This window comes from Arabidopsis thaliana (assembly GCF_000001735.4).
Source record: "Arabidopsis thaliana chromosome 1 sequence".
Taxonomy (NCBI): Eukaryota; Viridiplantae; Streptophyta; class Magnoliopsida; order Brassicales; family Brassicaceae; genus Arabidopsis; species Arabidopsis thaliana.
Genome location: NC_003070.9, coordinates 19,219,759 through 19,242,521, shown reverse-complemented (window position 1 = coordinate 19,242,521; position 22,763 = coordinate 19,219,759). Strand labels below are relative to the sequence as shown.

The following is a 22,763-nucleotide window of genomic DNA, read 5'->3' as shown; positions in this document are numbered from 1 at the left end:
ATGCAAAAACACTATATATTTTTATTTTTTTTGTTCAAAGCAAAAACACTATATATGATGTATAAATTCGAAAGAATTCGAGTTTCACATATACAAGCCTTTTGACCAAAAACACACACTACAAGCTGGATGATGGTTGACTTCTGACGGTGGAGATTCAATTACGAAAACGCCATATCCATCTAGAACGAAAGACACAGAAAGACAGATCAAACAATGACGTGCCATATAAAAGTCAAATTCAACAAATCTGTAAGATTATTAACTAGAACTTAGAAGGTTATGGTTTAATGCACGTTTCCTTTCTAGATATTATTCCTAGTTTTTCGACGTCGACAACATCAAAATAAAGCGTGTTATTTTGCGTTGACGGTTTAGTGGTCTAAAATTAGTAAAGTACATGAGAGTGTTTTCGACCTCTTGTCATGGTTGACCAAAAAACTAAAGAGTTTGTCATTTTCTCACAACTTGTTCTATCGAAATCGAATTATTTTCCATCCTGAAAAAAAAGGTCTCAATTATCTATTTATGTAGCTGACTTGAGACTTTTAAAAGTGGCTCATAAAAATCATATATCCTTATATGCATAGCTTGATATCTAAAGAAAAGGCTCTTTCTTTTGGACAGTAAGAAGAATAATGGAGAGACATTTTGTGTTTATTGCCACCTATTTGCTGATATTTCATCTTGTTCAAGCTCAAAATCAAACAGGTATGCACAAATTTGTTGTTTTAATCTATATAAGTGTTGTTCAACCTTCAACGGTTTCTTAGATGAAACGTTTATATTTTTTCATCTATTGTCTTATTAGGATTCATTAGTGTGGATTGTGGTTTATCCCTTCTTGAGTCTCCTTACGATGCACCACAAACGGGTTTAACATATACATCAGATGCCGATTTAGTAGCTAGTGGCAAAACCGGTAGACTCGCCAAAGAATTTGAACCACTCGTTGATAAGCCGACTTTGACACTGAGATACTTTCCAGAGGGAGTACGAAACTGCTACAATCTAAATGTCACCAGCGACACCAACTATTTAATCAAGGCCACATTTGTATATGGGAATTACGATGGTCTTAATGTTGGGCCAAACTTCAACCTTTATCTCGGTCCGAATTTGTGGACAACGGTGAGTAGCAATGACACTATAGAGGAAATAATCCTTGTGACCAGATCCAACTCTTTACAGGTGTGTCTTGTTAAGACGGGAATAAGTATACCTTTTATAAATATGTTGGAGCTACGACCGATGAAGAAAAATATGTACGTTACTCAAAGCGGTTCACTGAAGTATTTATTCAGAGGGTATATTAGCAATTCAAGTACTCGTATAAGGTAAGCTCCCATGAAAATTTCATGTTATATAAGCATATGTCTCGATTAGTTGTTTTCATACATTTATTATCTAAAATTTATTTTTGCAGTTTTTGTATTGAAATTTTTCGTTTAGCAAAAACTGCAAAAATATGCATCGGATGCATTTATTGCAAAAATAATTGTTTTTTTTCTTAAAAATTCTTTCAACCAAAGATGCATTTTTTGTATTTTAGGGGGTGTTATTGGTTGATTGATTTCTAAATTTATATAGAATTTGAAAATTTCTATTAATTATGAAATCAAGATATATGGATTTTGAAATAATATGTGTTTACCCATATATTTGAATCTTTCTATTTTTCTCTTTCAAATCCATTCAATTCTATTTAAAACATAATTTGGATTCTCAAATCCAAAAACAAATGACTAAACGAATAACAAAGAATTTTAACTAGTATTTATAAATCATCGAATCAATAACACATGATTTTAATTAGAATTTTAAAATCAATATTGAATAACAAATGATTTTTGTTTGGATTTCCAATTCCTTATAAATCTATAAACCAATAACCCCTCCTTAGTTATTTTGGTGAATAGAATTTTACATTCATACAAAAATAGCAACAAAAAAAAAAAAAAAAATGTGCAACATTATATTATTTTGTGTTGACAATTACTATATATTTTCTTAAATTATTTAAAATAAATTATACTTCTTGACAAAATAATATTAAAACAATATTTCACATGTCAATAACTGGTGCGTTTGAAACCATAGAAAGCCATATGTCAGATTAGTTATGTCATATACATACATGATTGTGCAGGTTCCCGGATGATGTCTATGACCGTAAATGGTACCCGCTCTTCGACGACTCATGGACACAAGTAACTACAAATCTCAAAGTGAACACAAGTATTACTTATGAACTACCACAAAGTGTAATGGCAAAAGCCGCAACGCCAATTAAGGCTAACGACACCTTGAACATTACATGGACGGTAGAGCCCCCTACTACACAGTTTTACTCTTACGTACACATTGCAGAGATTCAGGCTCTAAGGGCAAACGAGACAAGGGAGTTCAATGTGACACTGAATGGAGAATATACTTTTGGACCTTTTAGTCCTATACCGCTAAAAACCGCATCCATAGTCGACTTAAGCCCAGGGCAATGCGATGGAGGGAGATGCATTTTGCAGGTTGTGAAGACGCTGAAATCTACGCTTCCTCCTTTACTTAATGCTATCGAAGCTTTCACCGTGATTGATTTCCCGCAAATGGAGACAAATGAAAATGATGGTAGGTCGATATTTAGATTCTTTATCTTATCTACAAATCTTAACGTTTTATGTTTTGATTTTTGACATCATCAAACTTTACAGTTGCTGGGATCAAGAATGTTCAAGGTACTTATGGATTGAGTAGAATTAGTTGGCAAGGAGATCCATGTGTCCCCAAACAGTTATTGTGGGATGGTCTAAACTGCAAAAACTCGGATATTTCTACGCCACCGATAATCACTTCCTTGTAAGATAATACAATTTTTATTAATTTCTAATCATGTCAATTTCAAACTGTTATCTCACACTTTTTTTTTTTTGTCTCTAGAGACTTATCTTCAAGTGGATTAACTGGGATCATCACGCAAGCCATTAAGAATCTTACTCACCTGCAAATATTGTAAGTATATTTGTGGCTAACCAAACATCAACTTTTTTTTTTTTTTTTTTTCGTCACCAAACATCAACTCTCTTTGCCTTATAATATGAATCATATTTGATGGGCTCGTTCTTCTTTGTGCAGGGACTTGTCAGATAATAATTTGACTGGAGAAGTACCTGAGTTTTTAGCTGACATAAAATCACTCTTGGTCATGTGAGTTTATATTGGGACACTGCAAATTGTTTTTTTTTTTTACTTGGTTAACTTTTGGTTAAAATATTTTTGACTCTTTTTGATCCCAACAGAAACTTAAGTGGTAATAATCTAAGTGGCTCAGTTCCTCCCTCACTTCTTCAGAAGAAAGGAATGAAGTTAAAGTAAACTAACTTTTTCTTTCTTTTGAATGTTATCATGGCGATTGATGCAATCGGGTATCTTTAATACTTACATTTTGCAGTGTCGAAGGCAATCCTCATATTCTTTGCACAACGGGTTCTTGTGTCAAGAAAAAAGAGGATGGACATAAGAAAAAGAGTGTCATAGTGCCAGTTGTTGCATCAATTGCTTCAATAGCTGTTCTTATAGGTGCATTGGTTCTGTTTCTAATTCTTAGAAAGAAAAGGTCACCAAAAGTTGAAGGTATATTATCAATAAGCTCAAACTTCATTCCTTTGTTAACATCACATACATAAATATCAAATTTAAGTACCAAGTCTTACTACATTTTTCGCTTGAAACCTTAGGGCCACCACCATCTTATATGCAAGCATCAGATGGTAGATTGCCTAGATCATCTGAACCGGCAATCGTAACGAAAAATAGAAGGTTTTCTTATTCACAAGTTGTGATAATGACAAATAACTTCCAAAGAATCCTTGGGAAAGGAGGGTTTGGAATGGTTTATCATGGTTTCGTGAACGGTACAGAGCAAGTAGCTGTTAAGATACTCTCCCATTCATCGTCTCAAGGATATAAACAATTCAAAGCTGAGGTAAACTCTCACATTTATCACTTTCTCAGAGAAACACGTCAATGACTCAACTATTTCTAAACCTTGAACATGTGAGTTATGGTTTGGTGTTTAGGTAGAACTTCTTCTTAGAGTTCATCACAAGAACTTGGTTGGTCTTGTTGGGTACTGCGACGAAGGAGATAACTTGGCTCTTATCTATGAATACATGGCCAATGGAGATCTAAAAGAACATATGTCAGGTAGAAAACAAAAGTGTGTTTTTTGTTTGTTGTTGTCTTGAGGTAAAACATAAGACTTTGACAATAATATGTTCTTTGAATAAACAGGAACACGTAACCGCTTTATTTTGAATTGGGGAACTAGACTAAAAATAGTCATCGAGTCTGCACAAGGTTTGTTTAGAGATTGCCCCCTTGTATTTTTCAATTTTTGTTTTTTTGTATTAATTAAAATTATTGTTGTGGCCTAGGACTCGAGTACTTGCATAATGGTTGCAAACCACCAATGGTACATAGGGACGTCAAAACTACAAATATATTGTTGAACGAACACTTTGAGGCCAAACTTGCGGATTTTGGGCTTTCGAGATCATTCCTGATCGAAGGTGAAACTCATGTATCAACAGTTGTTGCTGGAACTCCTGGATATCTCGATCCTGAGTAAGTATTACTGCTTAAGAAATACTTTTTTTCTTTAGTAATAAAGAAACTTGACAAAAAAAAAGTTATAATATTTTGTTTTCCAGATACCATAGAACAAATTGGTTGACAGAAAAGAGTGATGTTTATAGTTTTGGGATTCTATTGTTGGAGATTATCACAAACCGACATGTGATCGACCAAAGCCGTGAAAAGCCACACATAGGAGAATGGGTAGGAGTAATGCTTACAAAAGGAGACATCCAAAGCATTATGGATCCAAGTCTCAATGAAGATTATGATTCCGGTTCTGTTTGGAAAGCTGTTGAACTAGCAATGAGTTGTCTAAATCATTCTTCAGCGAGAAGACCGACCATGTCCCAAGTTGTTATTGAATTGAACGAGTGTCTGGCTTCTGAAAATGCAAGGGGAGGAGCAAGTCGGGACATGGAATCAAAGAGTTCTATAGAAGTGAGCTTGACGTTTGGTACTGAAGTGAGCCCAAACGCTCGATAGTTTGCATCTTATATAATAAGAGAAGGTTTTTTCAAACTTTGCCTACCAATGCGACATTTGGCACTTTACTTTGATGACACGTGTATTTATCATTAATTGTAGTTTGACTAAAATAATTTATTAATAGATATATCATATATTTAGAAAAATAGTCATAAACTATAAAATTACTACATATTAAACTACAATTTGAAATGATTTTTTTTTTACCATAATTGCAACTCTCTTAACTAATTACAAAATCAAATCTTTTAAATTTTGACATGATATTATGTTTTAGACTGCACATTAATAGTTAACAACTATAAATAGTTCTCCAATTTTATAAGAGTTTTTTTTCCGTTTTTAGTTCTTTTAAACAATAATTAATTAAAATATTTTCTCTAATATAAATAGCAAATATTTACACAGATACAACACACACATATTCACAAGTGCGTTTGTTTCCTTTGACAATTGAAGTTACTCAATTACTGAAAGAAAAATGGAAGATGGCTTGCTGTATCACCAACATTTACGGTATCACCAATGTTTACGGCAAGAGTCATAACCTTATCAATTTGTCTCTTTCATTTAAGGTTTGGACTCATATTAGCTTTCAGTTTTTTTTTCTTTTTCTTTTGTTTTTTGAGAATGATTTCAGTTTCTAAAATGGTTATATTGAGTCTTACTTACATGTTTTTGTTTTGTTCTAAATGTAAATCGAGAACTTTTTTTTTCTTTTTTTTTTTTGTAGTAGGCATCAAATGCACTTCAAACCATAAATGTATATGAAAGAAGAGGCAAAACGGGCAAGAGTCTCAACCTTATCATTTTGTCTCCTTCATTTAAGGTTTGGACTCATAATAGCTTTCAGATTTCGTTTTTTTTTGTAAGTTTTTGTAAATGATTTCACATTGTTTAAAGTTTCTAAAATGGTTATATTGAGTCTTACTTATATATCTTTGTTCGTTTTTTTTTTGGTAGGCATCAAATGCACTTTAAACCATTTAAATGGATATGAAAGAAAAAGTTAGCATACTAAGTTTCTAAAATAGTTATATTGAGTCTTACTTATATATTTTTGATAGTTTTTCTTTTTGGTAGGCATCAAATGCACTTTAAACCATTTAAATGGATATGAAAGAAAAAGCTACCATACTATGGATAGTAGAGTCAATTGCAAGAGAAAACAAGAATCAAAGTTTTGATCATTCATAAAATACAAAAATTGAGGCAAGCGTTTTAGTTAAGTCTCAAAAAATGATGGAGCGATAATAACAGGTATGACCACAATAATTATATAACTATTTATTTGTCTTTCCAAATTAAATATTATCTTTGTTAATTAAATTAAATTCAAATTATTTATACCTTCTATTTATATTTTAAAATTTTTAAATCAAAATTATCATTCATTTACCCAATATCGCTATAAATAGTTACTCCCTCCGTTTCACGATATAAATTATTTTAGCTAAAAGCACGTAAATTAAAAATATTTACTTTTAAAAAGTTCAGCCAATTATAAAAGAAACTGTAGAATATAAATAATCATAAAGTATTAAAGTAATATATAATTTGCATAGAAACTTGAAAACAACTTATATTGTGAAACAAAAAATTTGGTCTAAAACAACTTATATTGTGAAACGGAGGGAGTGCCAAATTTTGTTGACTTATATGCTCTCTAAAACAAAACTTAATTTTTTCTGTTTTTTAGTATAAGGAAGCTCAATTCTTAGTTTCTGAAGAAGACATGATCAACATTAGTTCACTCATATTAGGAAATTGTTTAATTGTTTTCTATCATTACTTACATTTAGTGACCTTTCCAATAATTGTCTCTATAATACAAATTACAAAAATCTATGTCTATAATACACATTAGAAAACTATATTTAAGACCGAATAATACATTATAAAAGACTCTATTATATTGAAGCAAAAAAAATAGATTCTTTTATATGAGTGACATATTGAAATGATTTAAGATTTATCTTCTCCAAGTTTATATTTTCTTAAATTTTAGTTTTTTTTTATATAAGAGTATTTGAGAAGTCATCATGTACAGTCTTTTATCTATATACACTATATCCTTAATTATATTTTAAATTTAGGTTGTTTAATTTTTCTATCGTTTATTTAATGATCTTTCCAATCATTGTTTTAAAACCTATAAGTCAAAATTATTGAAAGGCCCTATAATACAAATTACAATAATCTATGTTATATACACATTAAAAAAAAGTTAGGACCAAATAATACATTATAAAAGACTCTATTATATTGATGCAAAAAAATTAGATTCTTTTATGTGAGTCACATATTGAAATGATTTAATATTTATGTTTTCCAAGTTTATCTTTTCCTAAATTTTAAGATTTTTTATATAAGAGTATTTGAGAAGCCATCATGTGCGGTCTTTTATCTATATACATTGTATCCTTAATTATATTTTAAATTGAGGTTTAATTATATATTTTATCAAGATTAAATAAAATGTATCTTTTTACGAAATATGAGACAAACATTTTTTCTATATTTTTCTCTAGATTGGCAGTGTAGTTACAATTACTTTTGGGTAAACTGTTAATGTATAGTGGTGTGCTTGACATGCTAAAAATGTGTAGATATTTAATATAAATATTATTCTATATTCAAAACTAAAACCGAATATAAAATCCACGCATCGCGTGGATAACTTCTAGTAAATAATATATTGATCATCTTTGTTATATATCGAGCTATAAACTCCATATTAATACATGTTACACAAAATCTTTTTTTGTCTTAGTGTGATACTTCAGTTTAAATTCCGCTGAGATATTAGTGTTGAAAGAATTGCATCATCACTTTCACATGCGGTAACTTTTAGTCAAAGCAGTGTTTTTTGTTGAATATTTAAGTAGTGTTTATTGTTGAAAATAAGAAGTGGTGGTTGCTCATTTAGTCAACAAAAGTAGGTTGCGAACTCTCTATAAATTGAGAGGAATTAAACGAGAGCAATCATCCCATAACATACAATACAAGAGAGAGAGAGAAGTTGCAATATCATGCAACGTAGAAATAGAGTGTGAGGTTTGAGAAAAATAAAGAGTGGTGTGAGATTTGAGTGTATTTGTTATTAAGTTATAAACTTTGTATTGTGAGTGATTTACAAATAAATATAAGAGTGTTTTCTTATTTTGGTTTATATATTTGTGGTTAATTTATTAATTGTGTATTTACACTATACCAAATATAATTTAACCCAATATTTAACCAACTATTCTCTACAATTAGAATGTGAAGATGAAAAGTAAAAGTTATTGTATCTGAGGAAAGAAAAGAAGAGACAAGGACTTTGTATTCATAATTGAATGGACAACCATGTGTCGTTAGCTCAACTGGTAAAAGTTTTAGGCGAAATTTAGAAGTCGCAGATTCGAGTGATGTTCGGGACGAAACTAATATTACATGCTATTGTTTCAGGTCTGTGGAGATTACGGGCTATAACCTAAAAAAAATTGAATGGGCAAATTTAAAGATAAATTACAGCAAAATAGAGTCTCGGTATCAAACAGAGTGATTTGATGAAAACAGAATGGAGAGGCTCTGCAGTTGCTAGCGTTTGACAACAATCACGAAAATTGCTTTATAACGTTTTAGACCAAGAGAAACCGCTACAATTCATAATCTCCTTTTCCTCAACATCAAGGTTTGCGTTAACCAAAACATCCCAATTCTGAAAATTTAAAAACGAAAACAAAATCATGACGGAGTTAGCGTTTGAAAGTTGTATGCACGTTCCAGTGTCTCTCTTGAAAAACTATTGAGAGCTCGTAATCTCTCAATATACCAATGTCTACATGTAATTGACATTTTCAAACACTTAAAACCTATTTTCCTAACCTGCCGTACATTATTTTTTTATTGTCGTACATAATCCTCAAAATATTTTAACATAGATTAAAACTATAGGAGTCTAGGAAGGTTGACAGTACACGAGAGGAAGATGAAGTTGACTTACTTAATGGCACCAGCATGGCACAATAGTTTTCTATCCCAAACCTGTACGAGATTCTTATATGTGTACGGATTTGTTAATTTTGAAAAAGGTGTGTAGAAAACCTCAAAGTTTGTAAATTTTGCGAGATAATTAAGCCTTAATTCTTTTTTTTTTTGAAAGAATGTAAAATTATATTCCACAAGAAAACTTGTTTACAATGAATGCATCTGTTTAGAAAAAAATTTGCGAGATAATTAAGCCTTAATTCATTATGAAAAATATATTAAAAAGACAACATGTGTCCGGCAAAAATTGTAAAATGCATAGAAAACCCCAAGTGTTCCACGTCTTCGTGCATATTGTCAGAAACTTTATCTGCCTAGTTTTCTAGTTTTATGCTGTTGTCAACTACAAGTAGGATTATACATTTTCTAAATTAGAATGGTGTCGCTTCGGTTTAGGTTAAGACATGATCATTTGTTTTTTTTCCCTAATAAAGACCTTAATCATTCGTTCGTTTGCATTTACTGTTACATTTAACGTGTACATTTTTCCATATTTATGCCACATAAAAATGGAAGGAGATCCTGCTGCTTGCATTTGTATTTTGGAAAGCAAAGTAAAATATATTCTACAAATATAAAATTAAAAAAATGTTCACATCGATCGGTTCAATTTGGTTTAGTTAGGTTAATGGAGATGGATGGCCTTTAATCTGAGAACAAGTACAACGTGTAAGCCTAGGAATAAACGTGAGGGATTTAGAAGGAAGAAGTAGCTGGAACATAATTGTTCAATGAGTCAATGGTCTTCTATTAATGTGGACATGAGATAATCTTCGAGCACTACTTTGTGTCATCGTTGAAGATTAAATTTCTCCCATTTTGCTCTCTGCCGTTATCAGGTTGCACAAGGAATTTCGTATTTTTAATAACTCATCAGTGTGTTAGTTTTTTTTTTTTAATATTCCCATTTGGGAAGTGGCTCATATAATATCCATGGATTGATATTATAAATTGAAAGCTAATCTCAGTTTGTTAAATGTTGAAATCTCCTTTTAGAAAGTCAAGCAGAAAAATGGAGAGACATTGTTTGTTCTTTGTGATTTTTTCCCTTATACTACATCTTGTTCAAGCTCAGGACCCAATAGGTACGTAACCTGTACCCATATTTGTTTATCGTAGTGATATTGATTTAAAGTTAAGTGAATAAATGACAAAATACAAAGATTTTTTTTAGGTTAGTTATTGGCAAAACACAACACATTATATATTATTAAATGCACTTCTAAACCAGATTTATTTAGGAAAATTGGTTTTAGCGTGCTTGCATATAGTAATTCTGAATATATAAAGATCACATATTTATGTGGCGTAGATAGATACTCCCTCCAAAAAAAAAAAAAATAGATACCCCCTCCACTTTATAATTGATGATTTAAAGAAAATAATTTGTTCTAAATTATATGATGTTTTCAGTTTTTAATACAAAATTAATTAACATGTGCAGATTTTTTTTTTTTATTATTGGTTATATTCTTAGATGGTACATAATTGATGTTTTAGTTTAGAAAAAAAAAATAATTGATTTTTAATTTGTACACAATCCTAAAACATCAATTATAAAAAAGATATCGATTTAATAAATTAGATGTCCATATATAGAAACAGGTACAGTAAAAAAAAAATGACATATTCTGCAACACTTAAATGACATGAACAAAAAGTCAAAAACTTTTATCAAAACTATATTTGACAAATCTCCAATATATTAATAGAGAAACACTTAAAACACACAAATTTTATTTTGATTTGTTATTAACGAGAATGTCATGCTAACATGTTGCTCTCGCAATGATTCTTCGCCAATTTCAATAATTATCCAACTTTTACTAGATTATTTACAGATTTTGCCATTAGTCTTATATACAAAATTCTAATAAAGAGTAACAATTAAGCAATCTAATCTTTCCAAAATAAATATATTACACAACCTTAAGCAAAATAATCAAGTAACTAATCCTTTCTTTATAAGAAACATAAAACAAAGGTTATGATTACTTGATAAAACATAAAAGATATGAATTTGATTCTTAAAAACATAGAAAGACATATTATCATAAATGGTAACATTTTGTCAATACTTTCTCCATCACGTTGAAGTTTTATTCCATGTTCAAATATTTATAGGTAAAACATATTCTTATAATAAAAAAAACTTTAATTACATGTTATGGATCATAAATAATAATTTTACTTGAATTGTTTTATTCCGCACAAATTGTGCGAGTTCTTATCTAGTTAGATATTATAAGTAAAACAAATAACACGTTGCAGTAAAAGAAAAACACTCGTCCGAAAGTGAAAGAGGTAAAATTTTCAGTCAAAACAAAGAAAATAAAGAAAGCGGTAACATCGTCCAAAATGCTCAAAATCCACTATTGTTCAATGTTCACTACTTGTCATTTTCCTAATACTTATTGCGTATTCTTTAGTCATAGGAACCTAATAATCGCCTATTAATGTAGTCTCCTACATACTATAGGATTCATCAATTTGGATTGTGGTTTGTCAATTCAAGGCTCTCCTTACAAAGAATCCTCGACCGGTCTAACATATACGTCAGACGATGGTTTCGTCCAGAGCGGGAAAATTGGTAAAATCACCAAGGAACTCGAGTCATTATACAAGAAACCGGAGCGGACGCTAAGATACTTTCCTGATGGAGTAAGAAATTGTTTCAGTCTGAATGTCACAAGGGGAACAAAGTATCTAATCAAGCCAACCTTTCTCTATGGAAACTATGATGGTCGTAATGTCATCCCGGATTTTGATCTTTACATCGGCCCAAATATGTGGATCACGGTGAATACTGATAACACTATCAAGGAGATCCTCCACGTATCGAAATCAAACACTTTGCAAGTGTGTCTTGTTAAGACAGGTACAAGTATACCTTATATAAATACATTGGAACTACGACCATTGGCCGACGATATATACACCAACGAAAGTGGCTCCCTCAACTATCTTTTTCGGGTTTATTATAGCAATTTAAAGGGCTATATAGAGTAAGAATCGCTTGCTTGATCATTATATTTTTTGCTCTAGAGTAGACAAACATATTATGTTTAATGTAAGTTTGTGCCAGGTACCCCGATGATGTCCACGATCGCATATGGAAACAAATCCTACCTTACCAGGATTGGCAGATTTTAACTACGAATCTCCAAATAAACGTTTCTAATGATTATGATCTACCCCAACGTGTAATGAAAACAGCTGTAACACCCATTAAAGCTAGCACAACGACGATGGAATTTCCCTGGAACTTAGAGCCTCCAACTTCACAGTTTTACTTATTCCTTCACTTTGCAGAGCTTCAAAGTCTACAAGCCAACGAGACGAGGGAATTCAATGTGGTGTTGAACGGAAATGTTACATTTAAATCTTATAGTCCTAAGTTTTTAGAAATGCAAACAGTATATAGCACAGCACCAAAGCAATGCGATGGAGGGAAATGCTTGTTGCAGTTAGTGAAAACGTCAAGGTCCACTTTGCCGCCTCTAATTAATGCTATGGAGGCTTACACTGTGCTTGATTTCCCACAGATAGAAACAAATGTAGATGAAGGTATGTGTGTTTTTCATATACTTATATTCTTTTCGGGTTTTAATGTTAAGCTTTAAATATATACCGAACTTGAATAGAAACTAGACTAACCATATATATAGTAGCTCAAGAAAGAAAGATAGAAACATGGAACCTTTGAAGACAGTTACAAAATATGAATATTGATATCAACTAACTTTATAAATAATTACTAGTGATTGCTATCAAGAATATACAATCTACTTATGGATTGAGTAAAACAACCTGGCAAGGAGATCCATGTGTACCCAAAAAGTTCTTGTGGGATGGTTTAAACTGCAACAACTCGGATGATTCTACGCCACCAATTATCACTTCCTTGTAAGGACATGATTTCATCGTTTTCCTACTTTTCTTTTGTACACTTAACATACTCATTATTTTTTCATCACTAGAAACTTGTCTTCAAGTGGATTGACTGGAATTATCGTGCTGACCATTCAGAATCTCGCCAATTTACAAGAACTGTCAGTATCAGATAACTATATAGATAAGCATCATTAGTTTTTAAAAAAAAAATGTTGGTAGAAATTACTAAGATGAATGGTTATTTTATCTTAATCGTTATAGGGACTTGTCAAATAACAACTTGTCTGGAGGTGTTCCTGAATTTCTAGCGGATATGAAGTCGCTCTTGGTCATGTAAGTTTCCCATGAGAATGATGTCTATTAGCCCTTGATCCTTGTGCTTGATCTATGTCTCTATCTAAACAGAAACTTAAGTGGGAACAATCTCAGTGGTGTAGTTCCTCAAAAGCTTATAGAGAAGAAAATGTTGAAATTGAAGTAAGAATTTGTATATTGTATTTGTTTGATACTAACATGTTTTTTTATGATAAACTAATTTTTTCTTGACTTGCAATCCAAAGCATTGAAGGCAATCCGAAGCTTAATTGCACAGTGGAGTCATGTGTAAACAAAGATGAAGAGGGTGGACGACAGATAAAGAGCATGACAATCCCAATTGTGGCATCAATTGGTTCTGTTGTTGCCTTCACAGTTGCATTGATGATATTTTGTGTTGTTCGAAAGAATAACCCGTCAAACGATGAAGGTATTCACATTATATTCATCGATCAAGATACTTATGAATACACACACATTAAACTTGCATAGTTTCATTGAATGTTTTCATCACAACTTTAGCTCCAACATCATGTATGCTACCCGCGGATAGTAGATCATCTGAACCGACAATAGTGACGAAGAATAAAAAATTTACGTATGCGGAGGTTTTAACCATGACAAACAATTTCCAAAAAATCCTTGGAAAAGGAGGATTTGGAATTGTATATTATGGTTCAGTAAACGGTACAGAGCAGGTTGCTGTGAAAATGCTTTCCCATTCATCAGCTCAAGGATATAAGCAATTTAAAGCTGAGGTATTCATACCACAACTCATAATGGAATTTTGTGTGAAACATTCCAGAGTTTCTTTCAAAGCTAATTTGGTGTATCATTATGGTACGTTAGGTTGAACTTCTTCTTAGAGTACATCACAAGAATTTGGTAGGCCTTGTCGGGTATTGCGAAGAAGGAGATAAATTGGCTCTCATCTACGAATACATGGCCAATGGAGACTTAGATGAGCATATGTCAGGTAAACATAATATTTGTTTTTACTAGAAAGGCAACATATTTGGTTTTCATAACAATACATCATGGTGAAACTATAACATACCAAATGGTAACTCTTTAAGAAAAAGAAAAACAAATAATAACTCAGAATAATATATTTTTTTGTCATTTACAATTCACTCATTAGTTATTTTTTTGAATATAATTTTGAATATTTGTCTATTGAATGTAAGAATCTAACACACATTAGTTATTTTTTTAACAATACATAGGAAAACGAGGTGGTTCTATATTAAATTGGGGAACAAGGCTAAAGATAGCTCTCGAGGCTGCACAAGGTTCGTATTGATTTCTCAAATACCTAACCTCATCATATTCTTTCTTTGTTTCTTTTGCTTTGACTGACTGAAACTTTGTGAAAATAATATTTTTCATAGGATTAGAGTACTTGCATAATGGATGCAAACCCTTAATGGTTCATAGAGATGTTAAAACCACAAATATATTGTTGAATGAACATTTCGATACCAAACTTGCTGATTTTGGGCTTTCGAGATCATTCCCGATAGAAGGGGAAACTCATGTATCAACTGTTGTTGCTGGAACTATTGGTTACCTCGATCCCGAGTAAGTATTACTTCTTCAATAAGAAAATATATTTTGTAGATATTTTGTCTCCAATGATTACGTAATATTCTTGCACTTTGAACTATTTTATAGATATTACCGAACAAATTGGTTGACGGAGAAAAGTGATGTGTATAGTTTTGGAGTTGTATTATTGGTGATGATTACAAACCAACCCGTGATAGACCAAAACCGCGAAAAGAGACATATAGCAGAATGGGTGGGAGGAATGCTTACGAAAGGAGACATCAAAAGTATTACTGATCCAAATCTCCTTGGAGATTATAATTCTGGTTCTGTTTGGAAAGCTGTTGAACTAGCAATGTCATGTATGAATCCTTCTTCGATGACAAGACCGACAATGTCTCAAGTTGTTTTTGAACTGAAAGAGTGTTTGGCCTCTGAAAGCTCCAGGGAAGTGAGCATGACCTTCGGAACTGAAGTGGCCCCTATGGCTCGGTAGAGGTCCTGATTATATTTCCTATTGTATCGCGTGGATCATTATTTTACCCTATATATCCTTTACAACTATCCTAAATTTTGTGCATCAATTTTATTTTTTGTAAGCAATGAACTTCTAATTACAATAGAAGTTCAAAGTCTTTTTTCCCCCATGTTTCAGTTTATTCCAACTAACCATGAATTAAATAATGGGTGGTGGTGCATGTTTCTTTTACCAAAAATAACCATGAATTAATAACTATAGCATTTGCTTATGACCCTTCAACTTCTAACATGCAGAGTGACCTTTGTATATAAGCAGCGTCACCTAAGAGATCCAGTCACCAGTACGGAAACAGAAGAAATTCCTGACAATAAAAGAAGCAAACTCACCTCCTAGCTTTTCAAATTACAAAATTGATGAAATTTGGTTTATAGATTCTCTTCATTGGGGCAAATCATAGAAATAGTTTGGTCGACATTGGGGCAAAACATGGAATAGAACGGGACAATTTTGGAAATAACAGATTGAGAGCATCAGCAACGGCAACTTCTCAACTTCCGATTCTCAATATATGTGTGAACATAAATATAAGTGTGAACACAAATATTATTAATATTTAATTGGAAAGTATTTTAATTAAACCAATGATTGAATGACAACTGTGAGAAACGTTGTCGATGAGTTTTTCTTGGTTTCTCTAAAGAAAACTTTCCCTTACCTCTCTCCTCCTTTTGACATTTTTTTCTTATTTTATTGGTGAGAGATTTTATGAGAAACTCCCGTTGGAGTTGGTCTGAGTGTCCTTCAAACATTTTTAAAATAAATATCACACATTCACACTATAACTGCTTATTCTACTTTTAAAACCATAAAATGATTGCTCCAAGCCATTGGGAATATAATCAAATATATATACTTAATCCAAAAGGTACATAAAATTTGGTGACAAAAATTTACTTTTTGTTGGAAAAAGAAAGTATCTGAGCAGAATATTGGACGGAGCAAAGAAACAAGAGAAGGATATCAAGTAGCACAACTTGACAAATTGACAAAGGATCAAACAAGATTCATATGTTGTAATAATCTATAGTCAACTAAGGCAACACATTGCTTACAAACTACAAAGTGAAGTCATTGTCATTAATGGTTATCAGATGATTACTTATGTCCACATAATATAGAAAAAAGCATATCCTTGACAATATTGAAGATAAGAAAATTCAAGGAGAATCTAAAGACTGATTGTTCTTTCGAGTTGACTTAGTCAACGGTTTTGTGGTTCCAACTTGTAAGCTGTAATTACGGCTGGGCAAGGTAACGGACCACTCTTGTCATTTTCTCTCAACCAAATCATTTTACACCATCGAAATAATATCCTCATTAAATGTGTTCCCTCAATTATTTGATTCATTAATGTGACACTTATAAGAATTTGACTTAGGACTTTGAGAAATACCTCATATACATAATCATAAACTTATATGCATAGCTTTGCTAACTCAAAAAAAAAAACAGATCCCTTCTTTGCATAGTAAGGAAGATATTAATGGAGAGTCATCGTGTGTTCGTTGCCACTTTTATGCTGATACTTCATCTTGTTCAAGCTCAAGATCAACCCGGTACATACAAAATTGTTGTTTCAATCTATACATATGTGTTCTTCAATGGTTTCTTAGACTATAAGATATATATTTTCCATCTATTATTTCATTAGGATTCATCAATGTGGATTGCGGTTTACTCCCTCGTGATTCTCCTTACAACGCACTCGGAACCGGTTTAGTATATACATCAGATGTCGGTTTAGTTAGCAGTGGGAAAACTGGTAAAATCGCCAAGGAATTCGAAGAGAACAACAGTACACCGAATTTGACATTGAGATACTTTCCAGACGGAGCACGAAACTGCTACAACTTAAACGTGAGCCGTGACACCAACTATATGATCAAGGCTACATTCGTGTATGGAAATTACGATGGTCATAAAGATGAGCCGAACTTCGACCTTTACTTGGGTCCAAATTTATGGGCAACGGTAAGCCGCAGTGAAACTGTTGAGGAGATCATCCATGTGACGAAATCCGATTCGTTACAGGTTTGTCTTGCTAAGACGGGAGATTTTATACCTTTTATTAATATCTTGGAGCTACGACCATTGAAGAAAAATGTGTACGTTACAGAAAGTGGCTCACTCAAGCTCTTATTTAGGAAGTATTTTAGTGACTCAGGTCAAACGATAAGGTAATACTTGTTTGTTAAAAATTCTATTGTAAATTTAAATTTACCATTATATTTATAGTTTACTAGATTATATCCCACATGATACGTAGATAATATATACAATATTTAGATTCTAAATTGCTAACCCGTATAAATAGGTTTTAAACTAAAAACCTCTTTTAGTTATCTGTAAATTATGTTTTATAATTCGTGATTATTAAAATTCAAAAACTACCCATATTACCCTTAAATAATCCCTTTAGGTGAATAAATATATATTTTTGAATATTATTTTCTGAATTTAGTTGTTCTAACATGCTGCAACAAAAAAAAGAAAAAGAGAAAAAAAGAAAAAAAATCTAACGATTGAGAAATGTTTTGTTTTAATGTAATAAGTCAGATTTAAAGTTATACCCTGAATTTTTGTCATGTAAGAATTCTAAAGCACACGATAACAAACTCTTATTTTCTAATTTTCTATATTATGAGTCTTATGTAAATTTTATAGTTTACATATTTTCAATTTCTAGGTTCTATATTTTTATATTGTACCTTACTTTTTCGATTTGATTAGTTTTCATTTTTTCAAATCACAATTTCCTTTCAATTTGTTTTGCTGTTCTGTCTATTTAAAATTAAAAAACTAATAATAATTAGAAATACTATATTATTACATTGACAGTAAACATAACTTTTTATTTGTGTAATGTGGTCTAACATTTACTTGTGGCAGGTATCCAGATGATATCTATGACCGTGTATGGCATGCATCCTTCCTGGAAAATAATTGGGCACAAGTATCGACGACTTTGGGTGTAAACGTTACTGATAATTATGATTTATCACAAGATGTAATGGCAACGGGCGCAACACCTCTAAACGATAGTGAGACATTGAACATTACATGGAACGTAGAGCCTCCTACTACAAAGGTTTACTCCTACATGCACTTTGCAGAGCTTGAGACACTAAGGGCCAACGATACAAGGGAATTCAATGTGATGCTGAATGGAAATGACTTGTTTGGACCTTACAGTCCAATACCGCTAAAGACCGAAACAGAAACCAACTTAAAACCAGAGGAATGCGAAGATGGGGCATGTATTTTGCAGCTTGTGAAGACGTCAAAATCAACTCTTCCGCCTTTACTTAATGCTATAGAGGCTTTCACCGTGATTGATTTCCTACAAGTGGAGACAGATGAAGATGACGGTATGTCAATTTGACATTCTTGATCTTATTTCAAAATGTTTAGCGTGTTGTGTGTTGATTCTTGATATCATCAAGCTTTACAATCGTAGCTGCTGCTATCAAGAATGTTCAAAATGCTTATGGATTGATTAATAGAAGCAGTTGGCAAGGAGATCCATGTGTCCCCAAACAGTATTCGTGGGACGGTCTAAAGTGCAGTTACTCAGATAGTACTCCACCAATAATTAATTTCTTGTAAGATGAATCATTCAATAGATTTTCTTGATTTTTTTAATCATGTCAATTTTGAACTAGATATCTCACAGTTTCTTTCTCCAGAGACTTATCTGCAAGTGGACTAACCGGGATCATCGCGCCTGCCATTCAAAATCTTACTCACCTAGAAATATTGTAAGTCTATCTCAACTGCTGACCAAGCCAAAATTTTTGTAACCATTGGAAACAGATAATGTTTAATGAGTTATTTCACTTTTGTTAATGGAAGGGCCTTGTCAAATAACAATTTGACCGGAGAAGTACCTGAATTTCTAGCTGACTTAAAATCAATCATGGTCATGTAAGTTTTTCATGAGACACTACAATATATTCTACTCTTGACATTCTCCTGAACATGTTTGTTTATCCTTTAACTATTTTTCTACTTCAATAGAGACTTAAGAGGCAATAACCTCAGTGGCCCGGTTCCTGCCTCACTTCTTCAGAAGAAAGGATTGATGCTACAGTAAGCTATATTTTTGTTACTTTCAACCTGTTATATATATATCAGGGAAATTGATGTATTTTGTTTCTTTAACAACACTCACATTCTGCAGTCTTGATGACAATCCCCATATTCTTTGCACAACTGGTTCATGTATGCACAAAGGAGAAGGCGAAAAAAAGAGTATCATTGTACCAGTGGTTGCATCAATTGTTTCATTGGCTGTTATTATAGGTGCACTCATTCTGTTCCTTGTTTTCCGAAAGAAAAAGGCATCAAAAGTTGAAGGTATCAATAAATAAACTCAAGATTAATATTAGAGCATACATGCACATCAAACATAACAAGATTTTGCCTTATATAACCTTAGGGACACTACCATCTTACATGCAAGCATCAGATGGTAGATCGCCGAGATCCTCTGAACCAGCAATAGTGACGAAAAACAAAAGGTTTACTTACTCACAAGTTGTGATAATGACAAATAACTTCCAAAGAATCCTTGGGAAAGGAGGGTTTGGAATCGTTTATCATGGCTTTGTGAACGGTGTTGAACAAGTAGCTGTTAAGATACTCTCTCATTCATCATCTCAAGGGTATAAACAATTCAAAGCTGAGGTAAATTCTAACTTTCATCACTGTCTCGAATGAAAACATCAATGATTCAACTATCTTTAAAAGCTTAAACATATGCATTTTGGCATGGTATTTAGGTAGAACTTCTTCTTAGAGTTCATCACAAGAATTTGGTTGGTCTTGTTGGGTATTGCGACGAAGGAGAGAACATGGCTCTTATCTATGAATACATGGCCAATGGAGATTTAAAAGAACATATGTCAGGTAAGCAAACAAACATGACCTAACCATATATTGCTGTAGATTTATCGTGATAGCATCAGACATTGATATCTTTCTCTCCTTTTAAAACATAGGAACAAGAAACCGATTTATTTTAAATTGGGAAACTAGACTAAAAATAGTCATTGACTCTGCGCAAGGTTGGTTTACCTAGTATCCCTATTATTTCTCTTATATATGTTTTTTTGCTTTTCATTTGATTGAATTTTATGGATTTTGTTGCATAGGGCTTGAGTATTTGCATAATGGATGCAAACCACTAATGGTACACAGGGACGTCAAAACTACAAATATATTGTTAAATGAACACTTTGAAGCCAAACTTGCTGATTTTGGGCTTTCAAGGTCTTTTCCGATTGGAGGTGAAACTCATGTGTCAACAGTTGTTGCTGGAACTCCTGGATATCTCGATCCTGAGTAAGTATTATTATTATTATTTTTTTATTATATATTGTATTATTTTGGTAAAAGAGAGTAAGTAATATAGTTTAAAAGAATTTTGTTTTATTGGAAAGGTAAATTGATAAAATTCTATGCTCCTAAATTCTCCAGATATTACAAAACAAATCGGTTGACAGAGAAGAGTGATGTATATAGTTTTGGGATTGTATTGTTGGAGATGATCACAAATCGGCCAGTGATAGACCAAAGCCGTGAAAAGCCATATATTTCAGAATGGGTGGGGATAATGCTTACGAAAGGAGACATCATTAGCATTATGGATCCAAGTCTAAATGGAGACTATGATTCTGGTTCTGTGTGGAAAGCTGTTGAACTAGCAATGTCTTGTCTGAATCCTTCTTCAACAAGAAGACCTACCATGTCTCAAGTTCTTATTGCATTAAACGAATGTTTGGTATCTGAAAATTCAAGGGGAGGAGCGAGTAGGGACATGGACTCAAAGAGTTCCCTAGAGGTAAGCTTGACATTTGATACTGATGTGAGCCCAATGGCTAGGTAGATTACATGAAATATTATCATGCGGTATCACATAAATTTGTTTATATGTTTTTATTTACAGAACTATCCTCAAATTAGTATCTCTCTTATAGGCCACCTTTGTTAATGAACTCTGAACTTTTTGTCATTGATACATGTGTGAATAACAGTCCAAAGTCTATTATTGTTCCGCCGTAATGTATCAGTTTCAAATCAGTGCATTTTTTGTTTGGAGAATTTAGATTTACTCTTGTTCTTGATTACTATTGGAACACCTCCACTTCGGAAGCTCCTACGTTGGAATGAAATCACCCATTTCTATGTAATATAGTCTCCACCATTTTTACCATAGGGATAATCTATCATCATTTGACGATTTATCCTTTTCTTTGATTTCACACCATTTAAACAAACTCTAATGCGGATTATTTATCTATATATTTGGCTCGAGTTAAATTTTCAGATTTTTATTGGTAATTTTCTCTCTCTTTTGATTGAATCACCAATAGTAAATCTTGATATTTCAATTTAATGTTGTAGTTAACAGAAATAATTGTGTGATTCTAAGACTTTCACGTACTTAGTTAGAAAAGCAAAAAACTAGAATCAGTGGAGAACCTTGGAATTATGACAAAATTGAAGGAGATGTACTAGAAATAGACAAATGTAACTTTTGTTATAAATACTCGTAAGCTTTGTTCATGTTTATTAAACTTTTAAAACATCAACAGTTTTTCCATTGAAAATGAGAAGTAAACCCAATCCTCTCTGGGCCACCATTATCACTATCTTCACCATCCTTGTTATAGGTTTGTAATTGTAGTTACATTTACAACTATTTAAATGTTTTTTGAACAGCGTTTAAATAATTTATTTATTATCATTCGAATCTAAATTAATTGTCGAAAACATGTTATTTTTCTCTATATAAACAAATTCAATTATCTTATGTTAATTTTTTTTTTATCTAAAACGACGGAACTCTTTTTTTTTGTCATCCGATATTAATTAGAGGTCAAAATTCCTGAGAAATATTGTTTATATTGATATGATGTAGTTTGACACAAACTTTTTGTGTCAAATTATCTGTTTTAATATTTGCACTAAGTGAAATAAAAGATAAATAAAAACTTTTGAATTCCTCTTTGTCACTCTGTAATTCCTCCAAATAGGCTGAGAATGTTGGTCATCTGGTTGGGGAAGACACTATCTTCACCAGATCTAAACAGTCTGTTAGAAAAACTGCTTCTTAATTGTTATCGGTAATCATACACTTTATCGCCCAGAGAAAAGCTTGCACTTCTGAATGTAGTAGAGATAGACTTTTTCTGGGATTGCCAGCTCCCATTGTGGCGTCTCTCCATTTAATGATGTACAATATCATCATGTTCCACAGAACTTCTCTTTCTTTCCATGATCCATCCATATAGCATCGATTTCTTGAATAATT

At 32.2% G+C, this 22,763-nt stretch overlaps 4 protein-coding genes and 1 long non-coding RNA gene across 7 annotated transcripts; 3 read left to right on the top strand and 2 right to left on the bottom strand.

The window, feature by feature from the left end:
• Positions 1-84: 84 nt before the first annotated feature.
• AT1G51823 (uncharacterized protein) lies at positions 85-228 on the bottom strand (the record flags this gene model as incomplete). Its single annotated transcript, NM_001123995.1, has 1 exon — positions 85-228. One exon carries the CDS (start codon positions 226-228, stop codon positions 85-87), a length of 144 nt encoding a protein of 47 aa, NP_001117467.1.
• A 328-nt stretch (positions 229-556) lies between these two features.
• On the top strand, positions 557-5,303 carry AT1G51820 (Leucine-rich repeat protein kinase family protein). 2 transcript variants are annotated; one of them, NM_001333504.1, is made up of 14 exons: positions 568-711; positions 812-1,337; positions 2,150-2,210; positions 2,371-2,625; positions 2,709-2,853; positions 2,935-3,006; positions 3,130-3,201; positions 3,294-3,365; positions 3,446-3,627; positions 3,732-3,979; positions 4,074-4,200; positions 4,288-4,353; positions 4,431-4,620; positions 4,707-5,223. In NM_001333504.1, the coding sequence occupies exons 3-14, from the start codon at positions 2,177-2,179 to the stop codon at positions 5,113-5,115; spliced, it is 1,872 nt and encodes a 623-aa protein (NP_001321705.1). In that variant the 5' UTR covers positions 568-711; positions 812-1,337; positions 2,150-2,176; the 3' UTR covers positions 5,116-5,223. The 2 variants fall into 2 exon arrangements, with proteins under 2 accessions (NP_175594.2, NP_001321705.1); NM_104062.3 differs by having other exon boundaries at positions 557-711; positions 2,150-2,625; positions 4,707-5,303.
• A 4,470-nt stretch (positions 5,304-9,773) lies between these two features.
• AT1G07767 lies at positions 9,774-10,043 on the bottom strand. The gene has a single exon (NR_139307.1). It is a non-coding gene; the product is annotated as an other RNA (long non-coding RNA).
• A 119-nt stretch (positions 10,044-10,162) lies between these two features.
• AT1G51810 (Leucine-rich repeat protein kinase family protein) lies at positions 10,163-15,448 on the top strand. The gene is made up of 13 exons (NM_104061.3): positions 10,163-10,235; positions 11,580-12,155; positions 12,236-12,717; positions 12,912-13,056; positions 13,131-13,202; positions 13,306-13,377; positions 13,450-13,521; positions 13,605-13,789; positions 13,882-14,117; positions 14,209-14,335; positions 14,586-14,651; positions 14,751-14,940; positions 15,034-15,448. The coding sequence occupies exons 2-13, from the start codon at positions 11,938-11,940 to the stop codon at positions 15,401-15,403; spliced, it is 2,235 nt and encodes a 744-aa protein (NP_175593.2). The 5' UTR covers positions 10,163-10,235; positions 11,580-11,937; the 3' UTR covers positions 15,404-15,448.
• Positions 15,449-16,724: 1,276 nt separating this feature from the next.
• On the top strand, positions 16,725-22,286 carry AT1G51805 (Leucine-rich repeat protein kinase family protein). 2 transcript variants are annotated; one of them, NM_104060.4, is made up of 13 exons: positions 16,725-17,004; positions 17,100-17,625; positions 18,338-18,816; positions 18,906-19,050; positions 19,135-19,206; positions 19,301-19,372; positions 19,466-19,537; positions 19,629-19,804; positions 19,887-20,134; positions 20,230-20,356; positions 20,449-20,514; positions 20,602-20,791; positions 20,927-22,286. In NM_104060.4, the coding sequence occupies exons 1-13, from the start codon at positions 16,932-16,934 to the stop codon at positions 21,333-21,335; spliced, it is 2,655 nt and encodes an 884-aa protein (NP_175592.2). In that variant the 5' UTR covers positions 16,725-16,931; the 3' UTR covers positions 21,336-22,286. The 2 variants fall into 2 exon arrangements, with proteins under 2 accessions (NP_175592.2, NP_001185200.1); NM_001198271.1 differs by having other exon boundaries at positions 16,832-17,004; positions 17,100-17,553; positions 20,927-21,458.
• The last annotated feature ends 477 nt before the right edge of the window (positions 22,287-22,763 follow it).